At 44.3% G+C, this 24,018-nt stretch overlaps 1 protein-coding gene across 1 annotated transcript in view; it reads right to left on the reverse strand.

Annotated features, from left to right (window-relative positions):
* Itgb5 (integrin subunit beta 5) overlaps positions 1–24,018 on the reverse strand; it is a 125,115-nt gene that overhangs the window by 94,641 nt on the left and 6,456 nt on the right. Inside the window, exon 2 of the mRNA XM_042668194.1 lies at positions 15,635–15,720. Coding sequence (XP_042524128.1) covers positions 15,635–15,720 — 86 coding nt within the window. The remainder of the gene's footprint in view (positions 1–15,634; positions 15,721–24,018) is intronic.

Raw genomic sequence — 24,018 nt, forward strand, 5'->3', positions numbered from 1 at the left:
CCTTGGCAAGGGTCACACCATAAGACATGGAAGAAAGCCTCGGGATGCAGCGCCAGCACTGCCCTTCCACAGGTAAGCAATCAGAGGTACACGCACCAGTGCAACCGGCAAGTCTGACTTCATCTGGCTTGGCAGCATCTGCCTCTGCGACAGCTAAGGCCACTGCCAAGTTCTGCAGCAGAAATTAAATGGGCCCACAGGTCTCGTGACTCAAATGTATTTCTAGCCAAGCACTGATGGCTCATGCCTATACTCCTAGCTACTCAGAAGGCTGAGATGGGAGGATCACAGTTTGAAGTCAGCCCGGGCAGGAAAGTCCATGAGACTCTTTATCTCCAATTAAGTACCAAAAAGCAGAAATAGAGCTGTGGCACAAGTGGCAGAATGCAAGTCTTGAATGAAAACAAGCTAGGGGACAGCATCTAGGTCCTGAGTTCAAGCCCAAGTACATACGTACATGCACAACACACACACACACACACACACACACACACACACACACACAAAGTAATGGACAATCTAGGTAACAAACTGCTGGAATCTGTTATAGGTGCTCTGAGTTTCACAGGACAAGCAGCACTAGGAAGTGCTAGTGGCCAAGAGGCACATGGGGAAGGCCAGACAAGGCAGGGAGAATGTGCATGCGGGCACAGTGTGGACAGCAGCCCATAGAGCTGGTCTCAGCACAGGGAGTCTGGAGAGTCTGCCCTTGAAGGCACAAGGTGTGAAAACCCCCAACAAACCACAAATCAGAAGCAAAGGCAAAGCAGCCAGGGTGAACAGGGCAGAAAGGAGGAGTGAAAGCAGCAGAAAGGAGTGTGTGGGAGGAGGGGAACAAAGACAAAGGCTGACTGCAATGTAATCCTTGGAGAATACAGAAACAGGAGAAGTGGGACTAGGCCAGGAGGGGAGTTCAGGGCCAAGGTAGAGAGTCCCCTCTGCCCACACCCAGTAAAACAGGAAGGTCACCAGGAATGTGCGCTAGAATTAATGCAGGTAGGAGGCAGGTGTCATGACATACTAGTTGAGCTAAGTGTGAGAGTGGATGCCTGTAATCCCAGCACTCAGGAGGCTGAGGCAAGAGATCTTATCTCAAAACAAACAGCTGACTTTTAACCCCTTTGCAGCTACTTAAAAGATAATAAAAATATAATTTTTTTTTTTTGGTAGTGGGGCTTGAACTCTGGGCTTGGGCGCTGTCCCTGTGCTCTTCAGCTCAAGGCGAGTGCTCTACTACTTGAGCCACCGTGCCACTTCCAGTTTTCTAGTGGTTTACTAGAGATAAGAGTCTCATGGACTTTCCTGCTGGGCTGGCTTTGAACCACGATCCTCAGATCTCAGCCTCCTGAGTAGCCACCGGTGCCAGGCAAAAATGTAACTTTTAAAAAGAATAAAAATGGAAGTAGACAGCCAAAAACAAACCACAAAATAAACCCCACGGGCAAGGAACCTGTGACCCTCCCTGGCTGTCCACTCAGCACCAACTCTGAACGTACACACCCATCATCAGCTTCTGGCAGAGACCTTGCTCCTCTGGCAGCATGCCAGGATGTAGCAAAGAAAGTACTCACCATAATTACTCTGTCTTGCAAAGTAAGGGGCAGGCTGGATCACACCATTCCTAACTCCCCAGTCCCAGCTACCTGAAACACAATCTCGTGGATAATTTGCCCCAGAGATGAAAAGCTGCTTCCTAGTGCAGGGGTCACAGGAAGGTCTTCCCTAAAATGTAGCAGAGAGAGAGCCTGTGGACTAGAAACGTGGGTGTGGGCTGGGTCAACAATGAGCTGTTCAGGATGACCTCATTCACCAGCAACATCCAAAGGTCAGACGTTGGAAGTAAGGTATAAGAAAGGCAGAAAGATACACAACAGACGGACCCTAGCTTCCAGGCCTCACTGCCCATGTCTCACCAGAAGACTCCCCTCCTCCTTGTGGAGGAGCTATCCTGGGGCTCTGTGAGTATACCTCTCCCGGCCCTAATCTCACTGCACATTCCCCAAACAACACCAGAGGATGGCAAAGTCTTCATTTACATAGCAAGAGTTAAACCCTAGCAAAGCTGGAATTTGGACTTCGACTTTCTAACTCTGTGTCGGTTTAACTGGACTCTTCTATGAAATGTGAATTCCTGCCAGCTTCTTGGCTCTCTATATTGGGTACACTAAGGTGATGAAGATGGTACTGTTCCAGAGAAAGAAGAAGGTCTAGTTGGCATCAAGGGTCAATAGATTATCAGTGCTACAGTTGGACTGCAGAGTATGAGGAGACTGAGAATCGCGCCTCACACAATCAACAGCCATACAGCAAAACCCTTCAACTGGCATTTCTTGAGCAACGTCTGGCGCGAGGCTCCTTTGGGGGATTTAGGAGAAACAGTGTAAAACCCCTGCCTAACATTTCAGTGGAGGGGACTGTCATTCTCAAAGTGGGATATAGCTTGACTATAGCTAGCTTCAAAAAGGTGTGAGAGGCTAGCCTGGAGCTCATGTCTGTAAATCCTATCTTCTCGGAAAGCTGAGATCTGAGGATCATAGTTCGAAGTCAGCCCAGGCAGAAAAGTCTGTGAGACTATTTCTATCCAATAAACCAACAAAAAGCCAACGTGGAGCTGTGGCTCAACTGGTAGAAGATTGCCTTGAGAAAAAAATTCAGGGCTGGGCGCCGGTGGCTCACGCCTGTAATCCTAGCTACTTAGGAGGCTGAGATCTGAGGATCGCGGTTCAAAGCCAGCCCAGGCAGGAGAGACCATGAGACTCTTATCTCCAATAAACCACCAGAAAACCGGAAGTGGCGCTGTAGCTCAAGTGGTAGAGCGCTCGCCTTGAGCTGAAGAGCTGAGGGACAGCGCCCAGGCCCAGAGTTCAAGCCCCACGACCGACAAAAAAAAAAAAAAGGAAAGAAAAAAATTCAGGGACAGTGCCTAGGCTCTGAGTTCAAGCCCCAGGTCCAGTACCATCATCCCACCTCACCACCCCAAAAAAGGTGTAGAGGTCAAGAGCACATCACAAAGACCTTTTCACTTTCCTCCAAGTTGTTAAACACCTTGCCCTTTCCAAGTCTTCAAGTACCTGCCCTCCTGTCCTGAAGGGATAGCGAGTGTCTCTGGCTGGGGTGGAAGAGGCAGATGTTTGGGTTCTGCCACAGAGAAAAGGCTGTTGTCACTCTGAATTGCAGATAGGGGTCCACATCTTGGAATAATCTCAGCAAAACCCTTGTCATCTCTGATGATGCTCTTCCAACTCGAGTGGCCTAGGCCTCAACTACCACACTTGGTTAAGTTAACGTGACTTCCTCTAGATCCTTTTTACTCTTCTCCAAAGTCACCACTCCCACCCTGCCCCAGCAGCAGGAGCCCTGTAGCTACCACGGAAGCCATCCAGACTCAGCAGCCATGCTCCTAGTCTGTTTTCTGTGCATTGTAGAAGACGGCAGGTGGGAGGCCTGAAGCAGAAAACTGGGGCCAGAGTGCTGTGCCCTCCTGCTGACTTGAACCTGGAGCTACCTGTGCATCCCACACCTCCAACCCTAACTTTCAGCAGGGAGCCTGGGGAACCTGGCTGCCTCCACCTTCCAGACCTGCACCAAAAAGGCTCACACCAAAGCAGTTTAAATTTCATGGCGGATTCCACGGTACCCACCCTATGGCTTCCATCATGGCCATTAGGCCAAGCAAGACCAGTCCACTGGAGCCTCTGGTGACCAGGTGACAGCAACAAGTGACAGGTGCCACCTGAGGAACAGTGTTCTATACTAAGTGATGGCTTTCTTTTTCTTCTTTTATGTCTAAATTTTGAGACAGGGTGTCCAATAGCCTATAGGCCTATAGATCTGCTTGCCTCAGCCTCCCTAATGTTAGGATTGCAGGAGTGCATCACTATGCCCATCTGATGTGTTTTTTTAGAACTAGAAGATGCTAGTAAAGGGAGAAAGGCAGAAGGCCCTGCAAATAGTAGATGGGAAACCCTGAGGGGTTCACAGGCAGTATTTTAGGTAGAGTCACCCAGAGCTTTCTTTCATCAAGTCTCTCTGGTGAAAGCAAGCATTGAGGGAGAGCAAGGGATGATGGGAAGAAAGGCAGAGGTCCTGGAACTTGGGTCAGCCCTCCAGGCCACAGGGAACCAAAATAATTTTCAACAAGGCTCATGGACTGAAAAGTCCTAGCACAGTGGTAGTGGGCTTGTCTAGCATGCACAAGGACCTCAGCACCAAAAACAAAACAAATAACAGCTGGGCACCAGTGGCTCACACCTGTAATCCTGGGGCAAAAAAAATTCCCATGAGATCTTTTTTTTTTTTTTTTTTTTTGCCAGTTCTGGGGCTTGAACTCAGGACCTGGGCACTGTCCCTGAACTTCTTTTGCTCAAGGCTAGCACTCTACCACTTGAGCCACAGAGCCACTTCCCACTTTTTCTATTTATGTGGTACTGAGGAATCAAACCCAGGGCTTCATGCATGATAGGCAAGCACTCTATCACTTAGCCACATGCCCAGCCCTCCAAGAGAATCTTATCTCCAATTAACCATTCAAAAACCATAAGTGACCATGATATAACGCCTGTTTTCACTGTATTTGATTTCGGTGTCCTGCATCTTGTATATTCTTCGGGGAGGGGCAGGGAAATAACAAAATACTGAAACAAGGATACAGGCTGACCCACTGTAATAATGAGATGTACAAGACACTATATTGAAAATGAACTCTACAACTTGCAGGGGAGGAGGGAGGAAGGAGTTGGGAAAGTGTGGGAGGGAAGAGATGGCTGGGGAAAAACAAAGGAGGGGGTAACAATACTCAATGTACTCATTACCTTACTCATGCAACTGTAATCCCTCTGTACAGTATCTTTACAATAAAATATTTTTTAAAAAAAAGTAAGTGAAGCTGTACTACAGTGCTAGAGCTCAGGGACAGTGCCAAGGCTCCCTGAGTTCAAGCCCCACAACTGACAAAAAAAAATCCTAAGAAAGGCACTGCAATTCAGGGTTTATACATTATACTTTGAAAGAGGAGATTCCTCTTCCAAAGTTACTTGTCCAAAATATCTTGACTCCTTCAAGAGAGCCCATATGGTAAGAAGCAACTTAACTAAAAGAAAGGGCCTACCCTCAGAAGCTCAGACCGGCATATCAAAGCCCCAGCTTTGAACAGGTGGCTGACTTTGAACACATCACTCTACCTCTCTGAAGCAGGAGCATTACCACCTACCAGACAGGGCTGCTAGTGGGACTCAAGACACTGCATGCACAATACACGGGGCTCTACAGGAGTTCCTACTCTTAGACATTGTCGCTTAAAGCAATCGCTGACCCTCTAAGGCTGCCACAAAGGAAAACAGAACCCAGGCCCCAGGCCAGCTCTTAGTCTTCCTTGCAGGGAACAGATGCCATCCAACAAAGACTGAACAAGTTCAAAACTGCAAATCTTTGCTGCTGCTGCAGCATCTTCATCCTCCTCTTCTTCCCCCTGGCCCCTCCCTCCTCCTTTTCTTCTTTTTTGTGCCAGTACTGGGGATTGAACTCAGGACCTGGGTGCTATCCCTGAGCTTTTTCTCTCAAGGCTGGCATTCTCCCTACCACTTGAGCCACATTTCCACTTCCAGCTTTTTACTAGTTAACTGGAGATCATCATCTTTCCTTCCGGTTGGCTTTGCTGTGAAATCCTCAGACCTTACCCTCCTGAGTAGGATTACAGGCATGAGCCATTGACACCTGGCTTGTCTTTGCTTCTTTTACAAATACCCCAACGGTGCACTAGTGCAGGAGGGTTTGTGTTTCATGGTTGCAGTAACAGAAGTCCAAAGTAACTGAGAAGTTTCCCTGAAGACAGGAAGTGTAGGCAAGGTGCTTGGAAGCTGCTCCGCAGGCTCTTGTGCATGAGGGCCCCTTCAGTATCAAACCTCAGGTGGATCTTCACGTTGGAACAAGTCACAGAGCCAGGGACATTAAAGACCCTCCAAATGCCAGCTTCCCAGGCCAGTGGCAAGAAATGCACATCTGTCCTGCAATGCCCACACCTGCCAGAACATAAAGAGTAATACAACTGGCATCAAATACAGTGAAAACAGGGGCAAATTGCAGGTGATTAACATGCCAGCAAGTGGACTTCAGATATAATAAATTTCAATACAGAAATAATGAAAAAAAAAACCACTAGTCAACATGACACCTCAGAAAAACCAGAAATCTCACTACAAGGATTTAAATGATAGTAAAGTGGAGAAGAGCTCAAATGCCAAATCCAAAAGAATGATAAGAATGTCCAATGAAATTAAAGAAGACATGTATAATGCCTCAATGAATTCAAAGAGAATATAAATCAACAGCTAAATAAATTGAAAAATCCAAAGAGCCAGCCACAGTGCCACAAACATAGCTACTTGGGAGGTAGAAGGTATATTAAGTAGGTAGGTTTAATTAGGTAGCCGATGAAGAGAACACCACATGCTATTCAGGCAAGAAAAGAAGTTTATTTACCGAACTGCTGCCCCTACCTTGCATGGTGGAGAGGCATGGCTGATAAAAGGGGTGACCCATCCCAGGCTAGGACTAATCTAGGCCAGAGACAGGAAGAGGTGTGGCCAGGTGTGGGAAGGGTATGGCCACACTGGATCCAGATGTGACCTCAGGGTGAGGGATCCTCCTAAGGTCAGATGGAAGGCATGTGACCAGAGGTGGCCCAGAATGTAACCTAGCAGGAGGGGAAGGTGACTGCTCCCAGGTGTGCCAGTTACCTAGGTAACATACTGGGTAGAAATTTAGCCAAGAGAGCCGGGCGCCGGTGGCTCATGCCTGTAATCCTAGCTAATCAGGAGGCTGAGAGCTGAGGATCGCGGTTCAAAGCCAGCCCAGGCAGGAAAGTTCGTGAGACTCTTATCTCCAATAAACTATTAGAAAACCGGAAGTGGTGCTGTGGCTCAAGCGGTAGAGCGCTTGCCTTGAGCTGGAGAGCACAAGGGCAGCGCCCAAGAGTTCAAGCCCCACGACCGACCAAAAAAAAAAAAAAAAAGAAAGAAAAAAAATTTAGCCAAGAGGTAGGGAGGTGTCTGCACATGGCCTGCAAGGCCCAGGCAGACCTTACAGGACGGAGACAAGAGATCAGAAGATCATGGTTCAAGGCCACATCTGGCTCACCTCTGTTATCTCACCTACAGGGAAAGCACAATGTCTGGATGAGGTGGCATACACCTGTATATCTATCTCCTCTCCACCCCTACTATCCCCTTCTTCCTCCTCCTCCTCCTCCTCTTCTTCCTCTCTCTCTCTCTCTCTCTTACCCCCATCCACCATATTATGAAATTATGTCATTTGTAGGAAAGTGGATAGAACTGGAGATCAACATGTTAAATAAAATAAGTCAAATTCAAAAGATAAATATCACATGTTCTAATATACAAAATCTAGACCTTAGAAAATGAGCGATAGCAGTATAGAATGACACCGTTCCAGGGTGGGAAGGGGTAGGAGGTAGAAGGTGAAAGGAACGGTGAGGGGGAGAGTAAATATGATCAAAATACTGCAGATGTATTGTGAAGACTGAATAACAAAACCAATTAAAAACTGTTTTAAAAGAGAGACAAAAAGAGTACTAGAGGGAGTGAATTTAATCAAAGTTTATTATATACATGTATTAAAATTACAATAAAGACCGGATTGCAGAACAGCGGATCGCCAGGAACAGAGAAACCTACCAGCCGGGAGTCTCCAGGAGGATCCCACCCCACCCATCACTCTCCACCGGAGCGGAGAGGCTCCATCCCGCCAAAGCCGCCCGGCACCAGCAGCGCCACGAAGGGACCTGTCCGCAGACCACCCGCCCAATCGCGATCGCAACGACCCGGCGGGGGGCCGCCCAACCCAGCCCGCAACCACCCCAACTGAACTCGGACTGCAACAACAACTGACGGACTGCAACAACAACTGACGACCTACAGGGTGAGTACCCATCAGGGGACAGGGAATCCATCAAGGGAGACCAGAGCTGGAGGGAATCCCCAGACCCTGACCTAGACTCCCTACCCCAACACCCGGACCACAGGACCCACTAAAACTGGGAACTGTTCGAGAGCCCCACCAGCCGGTGGAGCACACTCTGCTGGCCAGGCCAGAGCAAGAGCGCCCCGGGAAGGGAGCTTAAATGCTCAAGCCAGGAACAGTGCCCCTGGGTCAAGTCTACCAACAGTAGAAGAAATTTGAACTGTGTCCTCCAGGCTGCATAACCAAGGTGGTATACACATTAGCACAGGCCTAACGAGCGCGCTCCAGGCTGGGGCCGGAACCAGGCCAGGGGACCGGCGCCTGAACAAAGCAAAAAGGGTCAGAAGTGGGGCTGTGGCTCAAATGGTAGGGTGCCAGCCCTGAGCTGAAGAGCTGAGGGACAGCACCCAAACCTAGAGTTCAAGCCCACAACCAGCCCAAAACAAACAAACAAAAACACATCAGGAGCCCATAGCAGACTCCAGTATTTGGGAGAGTGCATCCAGAGCATCTGATCTTCCCAAGAGCACCCGCAGGAGCAAACACAAGCAGTCTAGGCTGCTCAACCCTTCCAAAGGCGGGAATTGCTACAGCAGAGAGCTGAGAATCCTAAGTGAATAGCAGCTGGAAATAGGCTCCCAACAGAATCCAGATCAGACACAGACTCTCTCTACCAATAGAGAATCAGCAACCAAGCAAAGACAGACACACCAAAACAAGATTGAAGAGCAGTCTCCTGAACCCCCATGCGAAAATCACAGAGAAAAATCACAAGGTTTACCACTACCCAGGACAGCAAGCTCACCTCAAAAGCCAGCAGCCACGCAGGGGAGAGCCCCAGTGGGAGCAAAGCAGGAATGGAAGACAAAAACTACATCCAAGGGTTGCTGGAGGCAATGACTCAAGAAATAAAGCGAGAAATGGATCAGAAATTGAAAGAGCACAAGGATGAACTATCAAAAGATATACAGGATATCAAACAAAAATTGGATGCAAAAATAGAAGCTGCACAAACCTCAGTAAGAAGTGAGATAAACGCCAAATTAGAGGTAATGCATACTGATATCACCTCATTGAGAGGTGAGATCAGTACTCTGAGAACCAACATTGAATCCATAAAGGGATCCATTTCCACCATGCAAACCACAATAGAAGCCACGGTCAACAGAGTGAATGAAATGGAAGGTAGAGTGTCAGATACAGAAGACAGAATACACCAACTGGACCAAAAAGTGACAGATATGGAAAAATCACTCAAATTAAACCAAAGGGAAATTCAAGAGCAAGCCGATAATGCTAAAAAATTTAACCTTCGCATAATCGGAGTGGACGAAGGTGAGGAATTCCAGAGCAAGGGAATGCAACACCTATTTAACAAGATAGTCAATGAAAATTTTCCCCACCTCAAAAACGACCATCTTAACTACATCACAAAAGCTTATCGAACACCCAACAAGCAAGATCCCAGGAGAAACACTTCTAGGCACATAATAGTAACAATGATGGATCTGAATAATAAGGAAACAATCCTGCATGCAGCAAAAATGAAGAAGGAGCTATACTACAACGGGAAAAAAATTAGAATCACTGCAGATCTCTCCACACAAACAATGAATGCAAGAAAAGCCTGGGAAAGCACCATACGAGCCCTGAGAGCCAATAACTGCCAACCCAGACTGATATACCCGGCAAAGCTAGCATTCACATTCGATGGAGAACTGAAAACTTTTAATAGCAAAGAAAAACTAAATGAATACATAAACATTAAGCCAGCATTACAAAGAATTCTAAGAGGGGGGACACAACCTGAAGAAAGCAACCAGGAACTGGGACCTGCCCCAAACAGGCATTACTCAAAGTCTAACTGAGCAAGCACAGGAGGAAAGGAAAGAAGAAAAACTTAGGAAAACGGAATGGCAGGGACAACAATGCATCTCTCTATACTTTCTCTTAATATAAATGGGCTGAATTCGCCAATTAAAAGAAAACGAACTGAGGACTGGATCAGAAAACAAGACCCATCCATCTGTTGCCTTCAGGAGACCCACCTCTCAGCCAAACATACAAACAAACTCAGAGTGAAGGGGTGGAAAAGGATCTACCAATCAAATTCCCCCAATAAGAAAGCAGGTGTAGCTATCCTGATATCTGACAAAATAAACTTTTCATTAAAATCAGTACAGAAAGACAAGGACGGACATTACATATTAATAAAGGGAACAATCCAAGAGGAGGATATAACCATCATCAACTTATATGCCCCAAATATCGGTGCACCCAGATATGTTAAACAAATGCTCTCAAACTTACAGAATAAAATAGATCCCAATACGATAATACTAGGAGACTTTAACACGCCACTCTCACCAAAGGACAGGTCTACCAACCAGAGGATTGGCAAAGAAGCTACCGAATTAAGTGAGGCCATACTTCAAGCGGAATTAACTGACATCTACCGAGTATTTCACCCTAAAACAACACAGTACACATTCTTCTCAGCAGCTCATGGAACTTTCTCCAAAATAGACCATATCATAGTTCATTCAAGGAACTTAAGCAAATACAAAGGGATCGACATAATCCCCTGTATCCTATCTGACCACAGTGGAATCAAGCTAGCTCTCAATAACAAAGCATACCGCAGAAATTTCTCTAATACATGGAAATTGAACAGCACACTCCTTAACAAGGCCTGGGTAACAGAAGAGATCAGAGAAGAAATAAAGCATTTCCTAGAACTCAATGAAAATGAAAACACCTCACAAAGAAACTTGTGGGACACAGCAAAAGCAGTCCTGAGGGGCAAATTTATTGCCCTCAGTGCCCACATCAAGAGAATGGAGACAGACCAAGTAAATAATCTCATGTTGCAACTAAAACAGCTAGAAAAACAAGAAAAAATGGGACCTAAAGCTACTAGACGAAGCCAGATAACCAAATTGAGAGCAGAGATTAACCAATTAGAAAATCAGAAAACCATAACCAAAATAAACCAAACAAAAAGCTGGTTCTTTGAAAAAATAAACAAAATTGATGGCCCGTTGGCAAGATTAATTAAAAAAAGAAGAGAGGAAACCCATATTAATAGGATTAGGGATGCCACGGGAAACATCACAACACGTACCCAAGATATCCAAACAATTCTAACAGACTACTTTCAAAAGCTATACTCTCTAAAGGAAGAAAATCTGGCGGAAATGGATGCATTTTTAGAGAAATACAAGTTACCCAAACTGAGCAAAGAAGAAGTTAACCAATTAAATAAGCCAATATCCTATAATGAGATACAGGAAGCTATCAAAAGTCTTCCAACAAAAAAAAGCCCAGGACCAGATGGATTCACAGCAGAATTCTATAAGACCTTTAAAGAAGAACTAATACCCATACTCCTCAAGCTCTTCAGAGAAACAGAGAAGGAGGGAGCTATCCCAAACTCATTCTACGAAGCCAATATCACACTCATCCCCAAACCAGGCAAAGACCCAACCAAAAAGGAGAATTACAGGCCAATCTCCTTGATGAACACAGATGCAAAGATCCTTAACAAGATTCTAGCTAACAGAATCCAGAAACACATAAAAAAAATAATACACTATGATCAGGTAGGCTTCATCCCAGAGACACAGGGATGGTTTAACATACGTAAGTCAATAAATGTAATCCAGCATATCAACAGAGCCAAGGTCAAGAATCACATGATTATCGCCACAGATGCAGAAAAGGCCTTTGATAAAATTCAACATTCATTCATGCTAAAAGCTCTGGAGAAAATAGGAATAGAAGGAACATTTCTAAAAACAATAAAAGCCATTTATGACAGACCAATAGCCAATATTATACTTAATGGGGAAAAGCTACAACCAATCCTCCTAAAAACAGGAACAAGGCAAGGATGTCCACTGTCTCCACTCCTCTTCAACATAGTCCTAGAACCCTTAGCCAGGGCAATAAGGCAAGAAAAAGACATTAAAGGGATCCGCATAGGGAAAGAAGAAGTGAAACTATCCCTTTTTGCAGACGACATGATACTATACCTCCACGATCCCAAAAACTCCATCCCCAAACTTTTAGAAATCATAAGTCACTTCGGCAAAATAGCAGGATACAAAATAAACCCACAAAAATCAGTTGCCTTCCTATACACTGATAACGCACAGGAAGAGAGGGAAATAAAGGGAGCAACCCCATTCACAATAACCTCCCAAAAAATAAAATATTTAGGAATTAACCTAACCAAAGATGTAAAAGAACTATTTAATGAGAACTATAAAAAGTTAAAGAAAGAAATTGCAGAAGACACTAGGAAATGGAAAGACCTCCCATGCTCCTGGATAGGCCGACTTAATATAGTAAAGATGGTGATACTTCCAAAATTAATATACAAATTCAATGCAATTCCTATTAAAATCCCAATGACGTACATCACTGAAATACAGAAAACAGTCCAAAAATTTATATGGAACAACAAAAGACCTAGAATAGCCAAAACAATTCTAGGGGATAAAGACAATATGGGAGGGCTATCCATGCCGAACTTCAAACTCTACTACAGAGCTATAATCACAAAGACAGCATGGTACTGGCACAAAAACAGACCCGAAGACCAATGGAACAGAATAGAAGATCCAGATATAAATCCACAGGCCTACAGCCAGCTGATATTCGACAAAGGAGCCAAAGACATACAATGGAAGAAACACAGCCTCTTCAACCGCTGGTGCTGGGAAAACTGGGCAGCCACATGCAGAAAACTAAAAGTGGACCCCAGCCTATCACCATGCACCAACATCAACTCAAAATGGATTAAAGACCTTAACATTAAACCTGAATCTCTGAAACTACTGCAGGACAGAGTAGGAGAGACACTTGAACTAATAGGCACAGGAAGGAACTTCCTGAACAGAGTCCCAGGGTCACAACAAGTTGGAGAGAGACTCGACAAATGGGACTACCTTAAAATAAAAAGCTTCTGCACAGCTAAATCTATCGCAACTAAGCTAGAAAGACAACCAACTAATTGGGAAAAAATATTTACCAGCAATATATCAGACAAGGGGTTAACATCCTGTATATACAGGGAACTCAAGAAACTAATCCCTCCCAAACCTAACAAACCAATTACTAAATGGGCAAGGGAACTAAAGAGGGACTTCTCAAATGAAGAAATAAAAATGGCAAAGAAACACATGAGGAAATGTTCATCATCCCTGGTGGTGAAGGAAATGCAAATAAAGACAACCCTGAGATACCACCTTACCCCAGACAGAATGTCCCACATCCACAAATCAGCCAACGACAAATGCTGGAGGGGATGTGGAGAAAGAGGAACCCTATTACACTGCTGGTGGGAATGTACACTTATACAACCACTTTGGAAAGCAGTCTGGAGGGTCCTTAGAAAGCTAAAGATTGACCTCCCTTACGACCCAGTCATACCACTTCTAGGCATCTACCCTGAACAACAGGAACCAATATACAAGGACACGTGCACCTCCATGTTTATTGCAGCACTGTTCACAATAGCTAGGATATGGAAACAACCTAGGTGCCCCACCACAGATGAATGGATCCAAAAATTGTGGTATCTATACACAATGGAATATTATGCAGCCATTAGAAATGACAAAATAATGGCATTTGCAGGGAAATGGATGGAGCTAGAAGGAATCATGTTGAGCGAGGTAAGCCAAGAACGAAGAGACAAACGGTACATGGTCTCCCTCATAAGTGGATGCTAAATCCAAAAGGTTAGTGATACGACAAAACTAACAGGACTTAAGAAACAAAGAACTCCCGCTCATCTGGTTGAACCACTACTAAATAACCTCATGCTGCTGATCACAAATATGGTATATAACATGTGAACACTGTTATATATTACAGACTGTGGTAGACAATTTGCTCCAGGGAAGTTAGAATGAACTTGTGACTTTGAAATTATGTAATCATTTAATCACAATCAAAAAAAAAAAAAAAAAAAAAGAACCTCGGGGAAGGGAGGGAGGGAGGGGATGGTAGGGGGAAAACAAGAAAAAAAAAAAAAAAGAAAAAAAAAAATAAAATTACAATAAAATCCTGCTATACAATCACTATACATTAATCTAAAAAAACTTTATTTAAAACCAGCAACTTAGAAACTGATCATTTCCTGGTTAAGCTATCAAGCAAGCCCTAGTATATGTGTTGCTTTCTGGTTGTAGCATGTCTACCAGCACCTCACATTTGTACCCTTTCCTACAGGGCTTAAAGAAATGCCAGCCATGTGTTTATTTGTTTAGGGGGTTGTTTTTGACAGAGCCTAGCTAGCTATATATCCCAGACTGGACTTAAACTCAAGATCCTCCTGTCTCCATTTTTCAAGTGCTAGGATTATAAAGAGAGTATCACCATAACCACTACAGCGATTCTTATTAAATAAAATCATTCCATCCCAAAGGCCAATTCCTACGAATAATTCTAGAATAAGCCACACTAAGTCTCTGAAGAACATCATCTGTGTTATAAAGATTCTACAGATGTACCAAAACATCAGGAGTTTCGGAAGATAGAGAACCAAAATTATCTTGGGCTATCTTGGAGCTCTTAGTATAAATATTTACCTTCTCTTTTGTATTTGACCTCCTAACATTCTCATAACTAACTTCTCAGTGCATCACTACTAATCTCAGTAGACCTAGCCTCTACCAGCCCTAAAGCTGTAATTGCTGTAACATCTAAACCATATGGAACCTTTCCCACATTGCTGTAACCTGGCTGGCCTCCCTGATCCTCCCACCAATGCAACCAGATTGATTTATGACCTTTGTTCTATGGCTCCTAAAAGTTAATATTCCACAGTAGACCTTGTCATTCACAGCAACCTGGATCCATGCCCCGTATCCATCATCACTCATATTTGGCTCAGAATCAACGATTTTCTTATGTCCTTTAAAAACAGTCATGATTTTAATTTTACATCAATGCCACCCACCCAAGACACGCTTTGATTTGTTATGTGGCAAACACACTTCACAAGTTCAGGTCTTCTGATCTTATCCAAAGATCAGAAACTATGAGGAGAGTCCTAATCAGTTCCCACTGAAAAAGGGAAGAAAGCTCTACTTGCCCCAAAATATGACTAACATCCAACACAACTGAGTGACCCAGCCTGTGAGCTAAGATGTAACTCAGGAATAAAGTGCATGTCTCATGACGCAGGAAGAGACGCAACTTATTATAAACTTGCATTTGTCTTCATCTTGGATGCAGCTGTGGAATCTGTACATGTTATTCTTTTTTCTATTTGTTTGTTTGTTTGTTGCTATACCTGTTCTGAAGCTTCAGGGCCTGGGTGCTGTCCCTGAGTTTTTCTGCTCAAGGCTCTAGCTCTACAACTTGAGCCACAGCTCCTCTTTCTGGCTTTTTAATGGTTAACTGGAGGTAAGCGTCTCATAGATTTTCCTGCCCAGGCTGCTTTTGAACCACAATTTTCAGCTCTCAGCCTCCTGAGTGGCTAGGATTGCAGGCTTCAGTCACTGCTGCCAGCTCTGCACACTTTTTACACATGGTGAAATCTGTATGCTGTGGTGTGGGCCACTCCCCACCCCAATCCCATAGCACCCTCCTCCCTCCCCCCCCCCCCTTTCTCACCCCCTTCTTCCCCCAAACACACACATACCTCTTTGGAGCACCAGGCACATTTTGGATGGATTAGCAGACATTCTTCGCAAGAGGTGGCACTTCCGCTGGTACATATGTTGAGTCCTTAAAAGCAAGATAAAGATACAGGGATTAGTTAGGTTACTACTTCTTGTCTATCAACGCTGTTGCCCAGGCCTTTGAATGGGGGGAGGAGGGGCAATCAGGGTATTACTGTTTCAGTACAGCACCCCAGCGCTGACTGCCGGTTACAGCTCATTTGTGGAGGCCAAACACTGAGTTTCCACCAACCTCACACACTTATGTTAAAGCCACGCCCATTTCTTCTGCTGGGCCCATTTGGTCCCATCTCTTTCCCCATAATTCAGCAAATTCTCCCCACTGCAGGAAAAGAGGGCTTGTGTATCTTTAGTCTATCCAAAAGTGGCAAAAAAAATAAATTAAAAAAATATATATATATGAATGATACAAACAGCCAGGTTTGGTGGCTCACATCTATAACCCTAGCTGCAAAACCATACCAGGCAACAAAATCTGTGAGACTTTTATCTCTAATTCACCAGGAAAAAGAACAAAAGCCAGAAGTAGAGGCAGGTTTAAGTGGTAGAACACCAGCCTTGTGTGATAAAGCTAAGGGACCAAGTCCAGGCTCCAAGTTCAAGCCCTAGTAGTGGTACCAAAAAAGTAAAAACAAAAATGAAAGAGAAAAGGACAGCCTAACAAAATAAAAATCTAATTCACCATACTCCAGATACTCTGATTAAACCACAAACATTCTTATCAAATCTACACAGCACTGAAGAAGAAATACAATGCTGGGATAAAATAAATCTACAAACATAAAATAGGAAAAATCCTATCATTGCCTGAAAGGTAATACGAAGGTTAGGCTTGATAGCTCATACCAGTAATCCCAGGAGGATGGCTAGCCTGGAATACATAGCTCCAGGCTAGCTCAAAAAAAAGTAAATACATCCAAAAAGAACATTCCCAATGGCTTAAAAAAAAAAATCAGAAACTGAGATTAAAAGGAAACTGCCTTTTCATTGGAAAGATTACTGATCTAAAACCCAGGCCAGCCTTCTTCCTTCTGCCCTGGGATGGTGGGTGAGGGGTGGCTGTTAGCTGTGGGGGAGGGGATTACACCCATTGCTAGCTCTCTCTCCTCCGCCTTCTCCTTCCCACTTGCCCTCCCACCACAGCACAGGGGTCCTCAGTGAAACTCCAAATCCCTTTTCCTTCCTCTCTGTAATATTCAGGGCAAGAGCAGAGCTTGCTGGCCAGGCATTTCTCAGAGTAACTCTATTTGACTCCCAGTACTAAAAGCCCACTCTAAAGAAGAGAAGAGGGAAGGCACATTAGGTTGATGGAAAAAAGAGAAACCTAAAGCCAGCAGCCCTGGGGGAGGATTCAGATCTTGTTCTTTTCTCCTTTTATAATTTTTGTTGTTGGTGATGGAGATCATGGGGCTTGAACTCAAAGGCTGGGCCCTGAGCTTTTTTTTTTTTTTCCAGTCCTGGGGCTTGAACTCAGGCCTGGGCTCTGTCTCTGAGCCTCTCTGTGCTCAAGGCTAGCACTCTACCACTTGAGTCACAGTACCACTTTGGGCTTTTACTGTTTATGTGGTACTGAGGAATCAAACCCAGGAAGCATTCTACCACTGAGCCACATTCCCAGCCCCATGTCCCTGAGCTCTTTTGCTTAAGCCTAGTGCTAGTGCTCTACCACATAGCTCCAGTTCCACTTCTGGTTTTTGAGTGGTTAACTGGAGATGAGTACTACAGACTTTCCAGTCAGGCTATCTTTGAACCTCAATCCTCAGACCTGTTTCCTGAGTAGCTAGGATTACTGGCACGAGCCATCAGAGCCTACCTCCTTTTATAATTTTTGGTAAAGAAACTGAGTAAGACCCAAATGGAAAGATAACTTGTACTTATGATTTGGAAGAATTCATACTGTTTAAATGTCTACTTTTCCCAAAGCAGTGTACAAACTCAAAGTAATCCCTATTGAAATTCCAATGCTAGTTTTCACCAGAAAAAAAAGTGAAAAAAAAATTCATATAGAACTCCAGAAGACCTCAAACAGGCAAAAGTAGCCTTGAACAACAAGTTAAAGATACTGAACTATCTGGTATCAAAAACACTTCAAAGCTATAGGAATCAAAACATCATGGTACTCAGAAAAAGAAAAAAGACCAATAGAACAAAACAGAAAGCTTAGAAATAAATCCACACACTTATAGTCAACTGATCAACAGTGCCAAGGACACATAACAGGAAAAGGCTAGACTCTCCAATACATGGTGTTGGGACAGGGGGGCACCCGCACACAGCCAATTAAAAGCAGTCCCTAATCTCACCCCACAGGCAAACATCAACTCAAAATGGATAAAAGATTTGAACATAAAAACTGAAACTGTGCAACTACCAGAAACAAAAAAAAAAAAAAAAAAACCAGGAAAAAAATTCTTGTTGTTGGTCTACCCAATAATTTTCTTTAGATATTCCCCAAACACAAAAACAACAACAATAACAGATAAATGAGACTGCTCCAAATTAAAACAATTCTGCACAAACTAGGTGCTGGTGGCTCACACCTGTAATCCTAACTATTCAGGAGGCTGAGATCTGAGGGTTGTGGTTTGAAGCCAGCATGGGCAGGAAAGTCCATGAGACTCTTTTTCTCCAATAAATCACAGAAAAAGCTGTAAATGACACAGTGGCTCAAGTGGTAGAGCACTAGCTTTGAGCAAATGGAGCTCAGGGGGAGCATCCAGGCCTAGAGTTCAAGCCCCAGAACTGGAACCAAAAAAAAGCTTCTGCACAGAGAAGGAAATCGTGAAGACTGAAGAGAAAACCAATAGACTGGGAGAGAATATTTGAAGACATACATCTGATAAGGAGCTGATATCCAAAATACATAGGGAATTCAACACATTAGTAAGAAAACCATCCAATTTAAAAGAGACCTCAACATCAGAGCTGAAACCTTAAAAAAGTACTACAAGAAGGAGAAAAAACACTAGAACTTATCAGCATAGGCAGGAACTTTCTAAGTCCAGTTTCAGAGGCTCAGCAAGTTGGCAAAAACTGACAAATGGGATTATACCAAACTAAATGGTTTTTGCACAATTAGGACATAGTTACTAAAGTAAAAAGGCAGCCTATAGAATGGGAGATCTTTACCAGCTATATATACAACAAAGGCCAATACCTAAAATATACAGGGAGCTCAAAAACACTAATAAAATAACTCAACTAATAAATAAGCAAAGGAACTTAACAGAGACTTCTCAGAAGAATGGCAAATAAACACATGATGAAATGCTCAACAAAAGGAAATGCAAATTAAAACAACACTGAGGGGCTGGGAAGGTGGCTCAGTGGTAGAGCGCATGCCTTGCATGCCAGAGGCCCTGGGTTCGATTCCTCAGCACCACATAAGCAAAAAGAAAAAAGCCGGAAGTGGCGCTGTGGCTCAAGTGGTAGAGCGCTAGCCTTGAGCTGAAGAGCTGAGGGACAGCGCCCAGGCCCAGAGTTCAGGCCCCGTGACCGGACCCAAAAAAAAAAAAAAAAACACTGAGATTCCATCTCACTCCAGTAAAATTGGCCCCCATGAGAAATTCAAGCAACAACAAATGCTGGTGGGGATGTGGGGAAAGAGGAACGCTGTTGTACTGCTGAGGGGAATGTAAACTAGTACAATCACTCTGGATAGGGTTGCAAGATTCCTCCAAAAACTAAGCCCAGAACATAGATCCAATCATACCACTCTTATGCATCTACTGAGATCATTACAAGTCAGGACATAGTATAGACACTTGCATATCCACGTTCACTGCTGCACTATTCGAAATAGTCAAGTGATAGAAACAGCCCAGATGCCCTACAGTGGATGAGTGGATCAAAACAATGTGGTACTTATACATGGAATTGTACTCATCCATCAAAAAGAATGATTATGTCATTTGCAGGGAAATGGATAGACCCAGGGGAAAAATTATGTTAAATGAAGTAAGATAGGCTCACAGAGACAAATGGTACGTGTTTTCTCTCATATATGGAAGCTAGATCTAAAATACAAACATACATGATAAAGCTTACAGATTTAATGCATAGACACATGCACAAACTAATGAACGGTATACTTAGGGGAGGAGTTCAATGATGTGACTCCTCTGGACAACTAATAAACAGTTTAACAAAATGAATACCAGCAAGTTGAAACATGCTCTGTGGGGAGGAGGGAGATCAGTGAGAAGGGGGCATAGGAATGGAAGGACAAAAGATGAGCAAATACAGTCCTAATATTCAATGTACACTATGTAAAAATTGGGCTATGTAACAAGGGTAGGGATGGGTGGGGGAAAATGGCAGAAAACAATGGAAAAGGTATCACTGACCTAGATGCATAACCTGTCTTCTGGAACTGAAACTCCTTGTACAACTAATTAATAAAAATAAGTATTTTGGGGCTGGGAAGGTGACTCAGTGGTAGAGTGCTTGTCTTGCATGCATGAGCCCCTGGGTTCGATTCCCCAGCACCACACAAGCAAAAAGAAAAAAAGCCGGAAGTGGCGCTATGGCTCAAGTGGTAGAGCGCTAGCCTTGAGCTGAAGAGCTGAGGGACAGCGTCCAGGCCCAGAGTTCAGGCCCCACAACTGGACCCCCCCCCCAAAAAAAAAAAAACTAAAAATAAGTATTTTTAAATGGGCTAAGACCCTCTACACCGCCATTTTTTTTTCAAGGGGTTGAGAATTTAGCTCAGTGGAAGAGGACTTGCCTAGCAAGTGCAATGCTTGACTTCAGTCTTCAGCACTAAGAAAAAAAAAAAAAAAAGACATTTTTCAGGGAAAAAAAAAAGACATACAAATGGATCTGAGTGTGATGGCCATTCCTGTAATACAAACACTTGACACTGAGATTAAGGTAGGGAAATTCAAGGCCAGCCTGAGCTGCTTAGAGATTTTCTGTCTTGAAAGCAAGAAAGAAAGTTACAGGCTGGGCACCACTGGCTCACACTTGTAATCCTAGCTACTCAGGAGGCTGAGATCTGAGGATCAGGGTTCAAAGCCAGCCGGGGCAGGAAACTCCATGAGACTCTTATCTCCAAAAACCATTAAGAAAACCGGAAGTGGCATGTGGCTCAAGCAGTAGAGCACTTGCCTTGAGCTGAAGAGCACAGGGACAGCACCCAAGCCCAGAGTTCAAGCCCTAGGACCGACAAAAAAAAAAAAAAAAGAAAGTTACAAAAAGCCATTCTTGATGGCACCTCCAGCTATTCTAGAGATGGAGGCAGAAAGAATATGAGTTCAAAGCTAGTGCAAAGGTGGCAAGGCCTTGTCTCAAAATAAATAAATAAATAAATAAAAGTGGAGGGAGGGAGGGCATACCTTAGTGGTAGAGTGCTTGCCTAGCAATAGAAAGTCCCCAAGTTTGATCCCTAGCACTACATATATACACACATACACATATCTTTTTGTGGGGAAAGGGGAGTCCTTTACATTTACACATTGTTGATGAGAGTGTAAATTAGTGTAGCCAGTATGGAAAACAGCATGGAAGTACCTCAAAAAATAGAGCTTCCATTTGCTCCAGCAATCCCACTCTTGATGACTAAGTCAAGAGAGTGAAACCAATATGTTGCTGAGACATCACTGCAGCACTAGTCACAACAGCCAAGAAATGATGATTGATGAAGAATGGCAAAGGAAACAGGTTATACCCATGAATGGAATATTACTATTAAAAAATGAAGGAAATCCTGTCATTGGTGACAGTGTGGATGAATTCGGAAGATATTAAAAAAAAAAGCTAAGCATAGAAAGCCAAATATTGTATAATCTCTCTTTAATCTGTGCCCTCTACAAGAGCCAAACTTATAGAAGCAGAGTAGCTGCCCAAGGCTGATGAGAATAGGGAATGGGAGATGTTAGTGCAAAATTTTAGACAGGATGAGTAAGCCTAGAAGCCTGCTGTGCGGTGTGGTGACTACATGAAATAATAATGTACTGAACACCAGAAAACTGCTAGTTAGCTTGTGGTAACACTTCTAGCATGTACACATACATCAAAACATTGCATTTCATTCTATAAATCTATAGTAGTTTGTGTGTGTGTGTGCTTTTGGGTTGTTTTTTTTTTTTTTTGGGGGGGGGGGTCAGTCCTGGGGCTCAATCTCTGGCCTTGGGTGCTGTGCCTGAGTTCCTTTTTGCTCAAGACTAGTAGCACTACCACTTGAGCCACAGAGCCACTTTCAATTCTTTTCTGCAATTAACTGGAGATAAGAGTCTCCCAGACTTTCCTGCCTGGGCAGGCTTCAAACTGTAATCCCAGCCAGGAGCCCAACCCCAGCCCTGGGCCCTCTCCTCCTCACAATGGTTGTCTTCCCTGAACTGGGCCGAGTGAGGACATTCCAAAGCCCCCATGGCCCCCTCACTATCAGACTGCACTGGGGACCCCAGTGCATGACCCCTCAGGAGGAGAAGTTTCTTCCTCTGCCTTCTAGGCAGTCCAAGATCCTAGATCCCAAGCCTTCTTCGGCAAGCTAGGCCTGAAACTGTCTACCCTTCCAGACAACCTCCTTTCTAATCTCAAAACAGATCCACTCAAGAGATTCCCAAATAGGCACAGAACATCAAAAACGTTTGTGGCCAGGCACAGTGGTACATGTCTACAATCCCAGCACTTGGGCGGGGAGGGGGGGGGGGGGTGGGGAGGGGACAGGCAGAAGGAGGAGGAGAGCAAATTTCAGACCTGCATGAGAGATCTTGTCAGCATAAACACCAAGAATAAACTCAAGTCCTTGTAGCATTTTATGCATATGTGTATGTTTTATATATATATATATATATATATATATATATGTTACATGTGTCCTATACTACATATACATTATATACACATTAGACACACATGCACACACACACACATACACACACATAAAACCACTTCTGTAATATAATAAAATGCCAGAGCCTCGGCCCTAAAAGTGTCCCATTTTATGGGAAAAGAAAAGCACGAGGAAAGCCGAGTGACTTGAAAGAAGTCAACAGGAAGCAGGCCCAGAGTCCCAGTGCTCTTGGCAAACAAGCTGCCCACTGTGGGGGAGGGGGTCCCCTCACCATCCCAAACATGGGGCTTAGATGAGCTGAACTCCAGCATGTGGTCAGAAAGGAATTCGGTCAGAGGCTTCATTTAGGACTTTGCTTAAAGCCACATAAATTCACTGACACTTCCTAATCCCCAGAGCCTCATGGCTGAGCTCTGGAAACTTGGGCCTGGGATCCTGGGCTCAGGAGGTAAGGTCTGGCTGCTGGTCTAGTTTACCAAATTAAATGTCCTCATTTGCAATACTGCAAGGGCTCAATGAAGGGGACAGATGCTTGGTGCAAAACAAACCGAAAAAAACATAGAAACCTTCCCTGATGCTGCATTACTATTTCTATTACTACTCCTTACTCACAGACAATAATAGTTTTGATGTTGTTGTTGTTTGTGCCTGTACTAAGGCTTGAACTCAGGGCCTGAGTACTCTCCGTTAGCTTTTTCACTCACAATTTGTGCTCTATCAAACCACAGCTCCACTTTCAGCCTTTTGGTGGTTAACTAGAGATACGAGTCTTACAGACTTCCCTGTGATCCTCAGATCTCAGCCTCCTGAGTAGCTAGGATTACAGGCCCGAACCACCAGTGCCTGGCCAACAATAAAGAAGTTTTACTGCACTTAAAAGCAATACCCGAAAATTAAGTTGTAGGTGGGAAAATTCAAGAGAACTGGCACTAAGTAGGTCCTGGTCCCAGACTAGGAGAGGCTAAGAGATCCACAGAGGACACCCCAAGTCCTGCTCCTGGGCTCACAGGACAACATTCCAGGTAGCAGGCAGGAGCCCCAGGACCCCAAACCACAGGCTGTGTGTGGATGTGTGAATCATAGTGCCAGTTGCACCCAGGTATCTCTTCTCTCTCCACTTATTATTATTTCAGTAAGCACTCTGAAAAGGAAGGAAGCAATGAATAAAAAGCCAAGCAGCTGGGGTCACAAATGTTGGGTGCTGTGTCCAGGTCACGGAGACAGGCACTACTGGCCTAGCCAATGGCCACATCTTATCATGGTTGCTGTTTGCAGTGTGACTTGTCCCGGTACAACTTCAATGGCTGCAGCCCTGAGGTACTATATCTCTAAAACCCACGGTTGACTGCAAACTATAATCTAAAAATATGCCACCTCCCAAACTTACTGGCTCACTGGGCTTCCTCATCAATCATAACCAGACAGCCACCATGACTGGCTGTTTCTCCCAATCCCACCCCTTCCTTCCTGTCCCCAAGCCAGGCCCTCTTGGGCTAGTTTTCTCCTCCTGGCTGGCCTTTCAGCCTCTCCACTACCAGGTCTTAGAAC

The sequence above is a fragment of the Dipodomys spectabilis genome, unplaced genomic scaffold (genome assembly GCF_019054845.1).
Source record: "Dipodomys spectabilis isolate Male_0828 unplaced genomic scaffold, ASM1905484v1 ptg000017l, whole genome shotgun sequence".
NCBI lineage: Eukaryota > Metazoa > Chordata > Mammalia > Rodentia > Heteromyidae > Dipodomys > Dipodomys spectabilis.